We start from the raw sequence: 12,448 nt of genomic DNA on the forward strand, positions 1-12,448 counted from the left end.
TATATGTGTATATATATATATATGTATATATGTATGTATATGTATATATATACATACATATACACATATATACATATATAAATATATATATATACACATATATACATACATATATATACATACATACATATACACATACATGAATATAAATATACATATATATACTGTATGTATGTATATACACATATACATATATATATACATATCTGCGATGAGGTGGCGACTTGTCCAGGGTGTACCCTGCCTTCCGCCCGATTGTAGCTGAGATAGGCGCCAGCACCCCCCGCGACCCCGAAAGGGAATAAGCGGTAGAAATGGATGGATGGATGGATACATATTTATGTATATATGTATATATATACACATATATACATATATATATACATACACATACATATATATAAACACATACATATACACGTACATACATTCCAAACCGTCATTGTTAAAAAATAATAATTTATCAAAATCAATGTAGTTATAAATTATTGACCTACTTAAGGCTACAATTTCTTTAAAATATTCCACTTTGAATATTTTTTGGGGGGGAAATGTTGCATATTTTGTGTTTGCCTTAAAAAGCAGTATTTATGGCAAAAAAAATAAAATGTATGACTTATGTTTAACATTATTTTGAACATTTCCCTGTGACCAAACCTGAGAGGAGCCTGAAAGTACAACAATGATTGTGAAAAATATCTAGGCAGTGTAAAAAAAAAGTCTGGTGTACGAAGACAACCTGATCTGAGAACTGTGGGCTGGGTCACTCTCTTGCCGTTGACGTAGGTCAGGGCTTCTTCACACGGCTGGAGGACCACGGCTGCTGGCAGACAAAGATGTTAATGGTTGTTAAGGTGATGAGCACCCACTCTCTAACCCTGTGCACAGAATCTTATAATGATTGTTAAGGTGAAAAGCACCCACTCTCTCCCTGTGTACAAACTGTTAATAAAGTGAAGAGCACCCACTCTGTCCGTGCACACAGATTGTTAATAAGGTGAAGAGCACCCACTCTCTCCCTGCTCATCAGTGCAGCTGGTGAAGGTGCAATGCTGGTCCTTGATGAAGTGACCACTGAGGACGATGTCCTGGCGGCTGCTGGCGTCCAGACGACCCACCCTGAGAACATGCAGACAGTCAACATAAGACTTCTCTCAAACATACAGGACATGGTACTCGTGTGGAAACAGTCAACATAGTACTTCTGAGAACATACGAGACATGGTACTAGTCTGGAAACAGTCAACATAAGACTTATGAGTACATACAAGACATGGTACTACTGTGGAAACAGTCAACATAAGACTTCTCAAGGAATTATAATAAACACCTCCCAGTCAACTACTAGTAACATCACTATGAGCTCGTTGACCTTCTAGAAACATAAGCGGCAGCTCAGCTCGCTCGCAGTCCTTGAGGTGAAGGCTAATTTAGCTTTTAGCCAACGTTAACTCACTGTGCGTATGTGTGTGTGTCTGAGAAGAAAAAAAGCACTATTGAACTACAGTTAACAACTAAGTTATTTCACTTTACCTTTTTCTGTGTTGATTGAGCTGTGTTGAAGCAGCAAAAAAAGTACATTGTGTTAAATAAAGAGTTTCTGTCTCTGATAGTTGATATAATAATGTAAGTGCATCGTAAAGCCTACATGAACTCCATGGTGTTCAGGGATGAATAGTCTCTCCTATTGCTATTGTACTATTTTTTCAGCTAAAGTTACATTAATCATTAGCAATGTAGCAGCCTAGTTTTGAATGGCAGGGTCCCTGCTATCACATGTTGATAAAAATATAACATTTACATAATAAAAATCAACTACAGGCTTCCCAAATAAATTCAGAATGATGAGTTGAACATACCGTATTTCCTTGAATTGCCGCAGCACAAATAGTATGCGCCTGCCTTGAATTACTGCCGGGTCAAACTCCCTTCCCAAAATAATTAGCGCATGCTTAGTATTACCGCCTGGTCAAACTTGTGACGTCACGATTCACACTTCTCCTGTCATCATTTTCAAAATGGAGGAGACTGATTTCAATACCGGTAATTTGAAATCGCATAGAAGGAAGAAGATTAAGAGCTATTCAGTAGGATTTAAGGTCCAAGCTTACATCACACTCAAATTTTTACTGCATACCTTTGGTAAGTGCGGGAGTGAGAAGAGGTTTTAAAATAATTAGTGCATGCTTACTTATACCGCATGCCTTTGGTAAGTGCCGGAGTGAGAAGAGGTTTTAAATTAATTAGAGCCCCGGCGGCAATTCAAGGAAATACGGTATGGCAGCATGTGGCCCTACTTTTAACTTTTTTTTCAAAAACTTATTGCAAACGCTTACTTAAAGTACGTCATTAATTTGACTTAGTAAGTCATTATTTTGACTTACTAAGTCATAATAATGACATACTTAGTATCTCAGGTATCTAGTTTTATTTTTACTTTACGGAAAAAATATCGAGAGATATATATGAGATAGGCGCCAGCGCCCCCCGCGACCCCGAAAGGGAATAAGCGGTAGAAAATGGATGGATGGATATATTGTATATCGCCATTCAGCGAATGGACCGGAAAACACAACCAAAAATTGTAGGCTTCTTCACGCGACGAAGCCGGCCTACTTCACCGCAGTCTGTAGTCCATTACTGTGGTGGCACCAACGAGGTGGAGACATGAGGGTGACACCTATAATAATAATTTTGCCACAACTAGTGTGTGTGTGTGACAATCATTGGTACTTTAACTTTAATAAGGTAGACAAAATAATAGGTTGACAAATGACAAAATATGTTACTGCGTACGTCAGCAGACTAATTAGGAGCCATTGTTTGTTTACTTACTACTTAAAGACAAGTTGTCTAGTGTCTTCACTATTTTATTTGAGGACTAAATTGCAATAATAAACATATGTTAACTGTACCCTAACGTTTTTTTTGCTCAAATAAAGACAACAATGATTTTTTTTGTGGTCCCCTTTCTTCAGAAAAGCACTGAAAAGTATGGAAATGCATTTTGTTACCAACACATTGGTATAAGCAGTCCTAAGCTGGTAATCATCTCACCTTGTGATGCCATCCTTGATGTAGTAGAGCAGACACTCGGACATGAGGGGGTCCTCGTTGAGGTTGACCAGATGAGGCGTCTGACAGAGAGCATGAAACAAGGGGTTAAATCATCCAAAAATTACTTCCCGGGCGCGGCCACCGCTGCTGCTCACTGCTCCCCTCACCTCCCGAATAATTTCGCCACACCTACTGTGTGTGTGTGAGTCATTGGTACTTTAACAAGTTAAATAAGTAAGTAAATGGGACAATGAAGAAGGAGGATTACCTCCAAATTCTTCAGGACAACCTAAAATCATCAGCTACATTTCAGGTAGAATAACTAGTGGCTTAGCTACATTTTATGGCGACTAACCAGTAGCGTCGTTACATTTAATTCAGACTAACTAGTAGCTTGGCTACATTTTATGGAGACTAACTAGTAGCTAGCTCCATTTAATGGAGACTAACTGGTGGCTTAGCTAAATTTCATGGATACTAACTAGTAGTTTAGCTACAATTCATAGAGAGTAACTTGTAGCTTAGCTACATTTCATGGAGACTAACTAGTAGCCTGGCTACATTTAATGGATACTAACACGTGGCTTAGTTACATTTAATGGACACTAAATAGTAGCTTATCTACATTTTATTGAAACTAACTAGTAGCATAGCTACATTTAATGGAGGCTAACTAGTGGCTTGGATACATTTCATGGAGAATATCTCGTAGTTTAGCTGAATTGTATTGAAAATAATGTGTAGCTTAGTCACATTTAATGGATACTAACTAATAGCTTAGTTACATTTAATGGAGACTAACTAGTAGTTTAGCTACAATTAACTTAGACTAACTTGTAGCTTCTCTACATTTCATGGAGACTAACTAGTGGCTTGGCTAAGTTTCATGGAGACTCACTAGTAGTTTAGCTACATTTCCTCAAGATTAACTTGTAGCTTAGCTACATTTCATACCGACTAACTTGCAGCTTAGCTACATTTCATACCGACTAACTTGCAGCTTAGCTACATTTTATACCGACTAACTAGTAGCGTAGCTACATTGCATTGACACTAACTTGTAGCCTAGTCACATTTAATGGAGACTAACAAGTAGCTTAGCTACATTTCATGGAGACTAACTAGTAGCCTGGCTACATTTAATGGAGACTAACTAGTACCTTAGCATATCACAAAGCAATGTCTGCCAGTGGTCAAAGCAAAACCTCATGCAGTTAGTGCCACACATTGCCCAAATAGGAGTGTCACCCACACTCCAACCGCCGCACTCCACACGCCACACTCCGCTCCTCTCACCCCGCACCCCACACACCAAACCACACGCCACAAATCCCACACTCCGCACTCCACAAACCACACCCTGCACCCTACACCCCGAAAACCGCACTCCGCAACCCACCCTCCGCACCCCACACTCCGCACCCCGCACCCCGCACTCCGCACCCCACACTCCACACTCCACACCCCACACTCCACACCCCACACCACACACTCCACACCACACACTCCACACTCCACACCCCACTCCACACCCCACACCCCACACTCCACACCCCACACCCCACACTCCACACCCCACACCCCACAACCCACACTCCACAAACTGCACCCCACACCCCGCACCCCACTCCACAAACCGCACCCCACACTCCACAAACCGCACCCCACACTCCACAAACCGCACCCCACACTCCACAAACTGCACCCCACACTCCACAAACTGCACCCCACACTCTGCAACCCACACTCCGCACCCCATACTCCGCACCCCATACTCCACAAACTGCACCCCACAGCCCACACTCCGCACCCCACACTCCACAAACTGCACCCCACACTCCGCACCCCACACTCCACAAACTGCACCCCACACCCCACAAACTGCACCCCACACTCCACAAACCGCACCCCACACTCCACAAACTGCACCCCACACCCCGCACCCCACTCCACAAACCGCAACCCACACTCCACAAACTGCACCCCACACCCCACACTCCACAAACTGCACCCCACACTCCACAAACTGCACCCCACACCCCACACTCCACAAACTGCACCCCACACTTCACAAACTGCACCCCACACCCCACAAACTGCACCCCACACTCCACAAACTGCACCCCACACTCCACAAACTGCACCCCACACCCCGCACCCCACACTCCACAAACTGCACCCCACACCCCGCACCCCACTCCACAAACCGCACCCCACACTCCACAAACTGCACCCCACACCCCGCACCCCACACTCCACAAACTGCACCCCACACCCCGCACCCCACACTCCACAAACTGCACCCCACACCACAAACTGCACCCCACACTCCACAAACTGCACCCCACACCCCACACTCCGCAGCCCACATTCCACAAACCGCAGCCCACACTCCATACTCCGCACCCCGCGCTACACACCTCGTTGGGGGAAAAGAGGCCCACATTGTCAATAAAGACAGCTTGGGGCTTTCTGTCGGGTGGCTTCAGGGATGAACAATTAAGCCTTTTTATCGTCATGGCAACGCGTGATGTCACACACGTCTCATTACCTTCTTCGGGGAGAAGACGCCCACTGTCCCGCCGTCCTCCCGCATGGCCACGCCCATTTCTGCCAGCAGGGCCTCCCTGCAGACACAGATCAGGCCGGGGCCTCAGCGGGCCGGGATTGTGGTGGTCGGGGGGTTATAAACGGGAGCTCACCGTTCCATTCGAATGGCTTCAGTGCGGCGAAGTTTCTCCTCCCACGTCTCGTTGAGCTCGGCAATGATCTTCTCCGTTTCCTGACATGGAGCACAAATGAAGACACGTGGTGTTAAGAAAGAAAAGTTAAGACCTTCTGGAGGAAAGTTCTGTGGTCAGATGAAACAAAAATGGAGCTGTTTGTCCACAATACCCAGCAATATGTTTGGAAGAGAAAAGGTGAGGCCTTTAATCCCAAGAACACTATTCCTACCGTCAAGCATGGTAGTGGTAGTATTATGCTCTGGGCCTGTTTTGCTGCTAATGGAACTGGTGCTTTACAGAGAGTAAATGGGACAATGAAGAAGGAGGATTACCTCCAAATTATTCAGGACAACCTAAAATCATCATCTACATTTCATGGAGACTAACTAGTAGCTTAGCTCAATTCCATGGATACTAACTAGTGCCTTAGCTATGTTTAATGGAGACTACCTAGTAGTTTAGCTAAATTTCCTTTAGACTAACTAGTACCTTAGCTACATTTAATGGAGACTAACTAGTAGCTTGGCTACATTTAATGGAGACTAACTAGTAGTTTGGCTACATTTAATGGAGACTAACTAGTAGCTTGGCTACATTTAATGGAGACTAACTAGTAGCTTGGCTACATTTAATGGAGACTAACTAGTAGCTTAGCTAAATTTCATGGATACTAACTAGTGCCTTAGCTATGTTTAATGGAGACTACCTAGTAGTTTAGCTAAATTTCCTTTAGACTAACTAGTACCTTAGCTACATTTAATGGAGACTAACTAGTAGCTTGGCTACATTTAATGGAGACTAACTAGTAACTCAGCTAAATTTGATGGATACTAACTAGTGCCTTAGCTATGTTTAATGGAGACTACCTAGTAGTTTAGCTAAATTTCCTTTAGACTAACTAGTACCTTAGCTACATTTCATGGAGACTAACGTGTAGCTTACCTACATTTCATGGAGACTAACTAGTAGCTTGGCTACATTTAATGGAGACTAACTAGTAGCTTGGCTACATTTTATGGAGACTAACTAGTAGCATAGTGGCTTAGATACATTTCATGGATACTAACTAGTAGTGTAGCTACAATTCATTGAGACTATCTTGTAGCCTGGCTACATTTAATGGAGACTAACTAGTAGCCTGGCTACATTTAATGGATACTAACTAGTGGCTTAGCTACATTTAATGGATACTAACTAGTGGCTTAGCTACATTTAATGGATACTAACTAGTAGCTTATCTACATTTAATGGAGACCAACAAATAGCGTAGTTACATTTAATGGAGAATAACTAGTAGTTTAGCTCAATTTCATTGAGAAGAATGTGTGGCTTAGTCACATTTAATTGATACTAACTAGTATCTTAGTTACATTTCATGGAGACTAACTAGTAGTTTAGCTACAATTAACAGACTAACTAGTAGTTCAGCTACATTTCCTTGAGACTAACTTGTATCTTAGCTACATTTCCTAGAGACTAACTTGTAGGTTAGCTACATTTAATTGAGATTAACTAGTAGCTCAGCTACATTTCATGGAGACTAACAAGTAGCTTAGCAAAATCTCATGGATACTAACTAGTGTCAAATACATTTGCGGAGACTATTAGGCTCTTGCCTTTCTATTTACTCTTTGCGCACTTCCTAGTCACGTGACCGCCACAGTCCAATCAGCTGTAGGTATATACCGATAGCCGAAAGTGACTGGTATGCTCTTGCTCTAGTTAATCTTTGGCAACTCTGTGCACTCCTCCCGTGTCACGTGACCGCCACGGTCCAATTAGTGGTGCTTATAAGCCGATAGCAGGAAGTAGCCAAGAGACAGGACATGAGAGATCGATTACATTTCTGCTCGAGGTAGGTTTTAAACCTTGTTTTCACCTGAAATATTGTGCTGAGGTTTTTTTAAACTACTTGCCTATTTTGTAACTTTATAGAGCCGACTTCCAGTGCCAGATTCTTTGTCATTAAGCTGTGTTTGACTGTGGAAGCTCAATTGGTGAGTCCATATTTATGACAATAGCACTTTAAGCATTCATCTTTCTTCAGTGCAACAGTCTTTGTGGCATATTCTCAATCCTCCATATAAAAGGTTTATGACTTAAACTAATGATCACATTTGTGTATTGAATGTACTTTTATGTGTTTAGATCATAAGCACATTTAGTGCACAGACTGCTTTGTATAGGTCATAATTATGCTGCTAATGGTTATTTTAGCATTTTATTGCATATTGTGATTCTGATGTTTGATTTATATTGTACAATATTGAGGAAAGAACTAGAACAGGGTAGGGAACCTATGGCTCTAGAGCCAGATGTGGCTCTTTTGATGACTGCATCTGGCTCTCGGATAAATCTGACCTGACGTTGCTTAACACGATAAGTAATGAATAATTCCACCTGTAATCACAGTGTTAAAAATAATGCTAAAATTATAAAACATTCTCATGCATTTTTAATCCATCCATCCGTTTTCTACCACACCTGTTCAAGAAGTTGTGTTAATGATAAGAAGTTTTTATTTTTATTTTTGGTTAGTGTGGGGCTTGCCCTCCTGGGGGTTCTTCAGACCCCCAAGCACTGACGTGAGAGCCTGTTTCAGGGTTACAATATTGTTTTATTTTTCAATAAGTCTCTCAGTTGCTTTCCAGCAATTGTATTTCCAGCTCAAACCCAGTCCCTCCTCCTGACTGCTGCTTATAACAGAGCGACAGGTGATTAGATAACACGGCCCAGGTGGGCCCACAGGCCACGCCCCCTCCACGGTTAGCTTCAGAATAACAATGTTATTACAATGAATAAGAGACCTGTTATACTCTAGAAATGTTGGTCTTACTTAAAAATGTACATGTTTAGTTGTGTTCAGTGTTAAAAAAAATAAAAAAAATGTATATGGCTCTTACGGAAATATATTTTAAAATATTTGGCTTTTTGGCTCTCTCCGCCAAAAAGGTTCCCGACCCCTGAACTAGAAAGTATTGAATATTTATTATGAATACTTGATAATATATTATTGAATAATATATTATGAATACTTGATGGTATATTGTTGGATAATATACTATGAATACTAGATTAAGGAAATTTGTGTTATTTAATGAAGATTTGTGTACAATGGTACTGGCTCTTACACAGGCCAGGCTTCTCTTTTTGATGGCGAGCTAAGGAAAATAACCACCTGGTCCAAGGATCAAGTTTGGAAGATTCCAGCCAGGAACCTTGCCACCTGCTCTGTCTGGGCTGGTAGGAGGCTCTCGAGCCAACCCTTTACAATTGTCACTTTACCTGCAGCACATGGACTGTACTGCCATCCTTTTTTTTCCCCAAGAACAACTATCTGAACTGAGATTTAAACAAGATCCAGAGACACTGATTAGTTAAATGGAATTGTATATATGTATATAGTACTTGTGTTTTCTCTCTTTAAATTTCTTTCATGTTGAATGGCCATTCAACTCATTGTGTGTGTATATATCTGCTGTTCATCACTAATTCTCTAATACACGGTGTCAACCAAACTACAATTCAAGCTCTGCCTCTCTCTACGAGTTGAAACTAGTCTTCTGTTCCTAGCCCATAACACCCCATATATATATTTATTGGATTGCTCCACCCCAGATCACACCTCAATCCAACCCACTTCTCCAAAGTGGGCTGGCTCAGGGTGGAGGACAGAGTAAAACAACTTGCACTGAGCCTAGTCTATAAAATCCGCTACACCTCCTTGATACCGAAGTACATGTCAAACTACTTCCTTAACCGCCATAACCAAAACACCAGGGGGAGCTCCACAAACCACGTTAAACCCAGATTCCGATCTAACAAAGGTCTTAACTCATTCTCTTTCTATGCCACATCAATGTGGAATGCACTCCCAACAGGTATAAAAGTAAGTGCATCTCTATATTCCTTCAAAACCGCTCTAAAACAACACCTCCAGGCAACTTCAACACTTTAATAATACCCTCCTCCATTCACATCCCATCTCCCCGGATTATAAACAACTCAAATGTACTTCTAATGTATATACTTGTTCTTATGCTATCTGAACTCACTATGTTCTCTGCTGGCTGTACATATCCTACTAAATAAGACCTACACTGTTTCAATGTCCACATTTCCCTGTTGATGCAATTGTTGATGACTGAAGTTCTGATATCAACCAAAGCTCCTCATCCCACCCCCCGGATTGTAAATAATGTAAATAATTCAATGTACATACTATGATGCTTAACTTGTGTGATGACTGTATTATGCTGATAGTATATATTTGTACCATGAATTGATTAACGTGGACTCCAACTTAAACAAGTTGAAAAACGTATTCGGGTGTTACCATTTAGTGGTCAATTGTACGGAATATGTACTGAACTGTGCAAACTACTAATAAAAGTATCAATCAATCAATCAATCAATGCTTTGTCGCATGTATAGGTTACACTTAGCTATGTTTCATGGAGACTAACTAGTAGTTAAGCTAAATTTCCTTTAGACTAACTTGTACCATAGCTACATTTCTTGGAGACTAACTAGTGGCGTAGCTACATTTCATGGATACTAACTAGTAGCTTACCTACATTTCATGGACACTAACTAGTAGCTTACCTACATTTCATGGACACTAACAAGTAGCTTAGCTACATTTCATGGATAGTAACTAGTAGCTTGGCTACATTTTATGGAGACTAACTAGTAGCATAGTAGCTTAGATACATTTCATGGATACTAACTAGTAGTGTAGCTACAATTCATTGAGACTAACTTGTAGCTTAGCTACATTTTGCTGTGTGTGTGTGTGTGTGTGTGTGTGTGTTAGGGGCAGCAAAGCCCTGTCTGTTATTTCACATAAACTCCATGGTGTTCAGGGATGAATAGTCTCTCCTATTGCTATTGTACTATTTTTTCAGCTATCGTTATATTAATCATTACTAATGTAGCAGCCTAGTTTTGAATGGCAGGGTCCCTGCTATCACATGTTGACAAAAATATAACATTTACATAATAAAAGTCAACTACAGGCTTCCCAAATGCTGTAATAAATTAAGGTTTTCACATTGTTATGGATTATTGTGTGCAGAATTTTGAGGATAAAAATGAATTCATGCCATTTTGGACTAAGGCTGCAACACGGTTTCGATCCCTGTGTGGAGAATAAGTGCTTTTTAAATTTTTAAAAATATGTAGATAGAATCTTGTTGCAGCAGAAGTATAGTAAGACTAGTTTTGAGAAAATGTTACAACCAGAAATGACAAAATTTCAAATTAATTTTTCATGCATTTCTTTAAATATATTTTCCAAAAATTTGAACTAGGTAAAACATTTTTTTTTAACATTGTCATTATAAGTTATTGTGTGCAGAATTTTGAGGATAAAAATTAATGAATGCCATTTTTTAATAAGGCTTTAACATGGTTTCGATCCCCGGGCTCGGGGTCTTTCCGTGTGGAGTTTGCATGTTCTCCCCGTGACTGCGTGGTTTGCCACCGGGTACTCCGGCTTCATTCCACGCTAAAACTCATTCTTGTTACTTTCAATCCTGTCACTCAAACGAGTGTCAAATCACCTTAAGGCGCTCGATGGCTTGCTCGCTGCCCGGGCTGAACATGATGCGGTCGTGCAGGCTGGCGATGGATCCGGCCCGGCTGGACAAGGCGGACAGAGACGGGGAGGGACTCATGCCCGTCATGGCGTTGGTCACTGTGGAGAGGGAAATGATTGACAGCTCGGCCTTTACCCATTATTGCTCGGAGGTGAGCAAACCAAACAGATGCAGACGGAGAAAAAAAAGGAGGCTGTAATAATAACAACAAGCGAGGGCGTCCAGCCAGCCAGCAGAAATAATATATAAAACGGGACAAAATCACAATGAAATATATTCAAACTGCAGAATAAAATTCAAAAATGAAGCCTCATTTCAGATAAGCAGCAGCACAACTCAGTAGGACGAACGCAACATAAAAGCAAAGTCATTGTTAGACATCTTTAAACAGCAATCCTTGTGTAACTGTTCTTCTTCCTCACACGATGGTGGTCATTGTTTAAATGATAGCAACCAACACAAGCCAGCACAGAGTACAAAAAAGCTTGAATTTTGAGGCAGGAAACCCACATTTCAAACCCTGGATCTCAGCGGCGGAGCCCGGAAATGCTTGAAGGCGACGTGAGGTAGAGGTAGGAAGAGAGGAAGACAAACATTGATTTGTGTTACCTCCTGGACCATAATTGTATTGTCCCGGCCAGTGTTACAGTACATCAGCGTAATGGAAACCACCTGACACTTTTGTATCAGTGGAAAAATAAACAGACAATGTCCCATGTGAGGTAGTCTGACATCATCATGGACACATACTACTAAATCATCGAATATCACATGCGGCCATGAAATTCTAAGTTAATGATTATTTGCAAAAAAAACTAAGTTTATGAGTTTGAACATCAAATATGTTGTCTTTGTAGTGCATTCAATTGAATATGGGTTGAAAAGGATTTGCAAATCATTGTATTCTGTTTATATTTACATCTAACACAATTTCCCAACTCAAATGGAAACGGGGTTTGTATTATGTTAGATCCACTATGGACTGGACTCTCGCTATTAAGTTAGATCCACTATGGACTGGACTCTCACTATTATGTTAGATCCACTATGGACTGGACTTTCACT

The 12,448-nt window shown here is 41.1% G+C and overlaps 1 protein-coding gene across 10 annotated transcripts in view; it reads right to left on the reverse strand.

The window, feature by feature from the left end:
• kif1aa (kinesin family member 1Aa) overlaps window positions 1–12,448 on the reverse strand; it is a 132,893-nt gene that overhangs the window by 72,303 nt on the left and 48,142 nt on the right. For 5 of the 10 annotated variants that reach the window (XM_061887865.1, XM_061887870.1, XM_061887864.1 and 2 more), the window contains 7 exons: window positions 11,894–11,932; window positions 11,348–11,481; window positions 5,760–5,839; window positions 5,609–5,684; window positions 3,058–3,137; window positions 1,013–1,119; window positions 740–820 (listed from right to left, as the gene is read on the reverse strand). In XM_061887865.1, the coding sequence (XP_061743849.1) occupies window positions 740–820; window positions 1,013–1,119; window positions 3,058–3,137; window positions 5,609–5,684; window positions 5,760–5,839; window positions 11,348–11,481; window positions 11,894–11,932 (597 nt within the window). The remainder of the gene's footprint in view (window positions 1–739; window positions 821–1,012; window positions 1,120–3,057; window positions 3,138–5,608; window positions 5,685–5,759; window positions 5,840–11,347; window positions 11,482–11,893; window positions 11,933–12,448) is intronic. The other 5 variants (XM_061887869.1, XM_061887872.1, XM_061887873.1 and 2 more) reach the window with 1 other exon arrangement.

The sequence above is a fragment of the Nerophis ophidion genome, linkage group LG26 (assembly GCF_033978795.1).
Source record: "Nerophis ophidion isolate RoL-2023_Sa linkage group LG26, RoL_Noph_v1.0, whole genome shotgun sequence".
Classification (NCBI taxonomy): domain Eukaryota; kingdom Metazoa; phylum Chordata; class Actinopteri; order Syngnathiformes; family Syngnathidae; genus Nerophis; species Nerophis ophidion.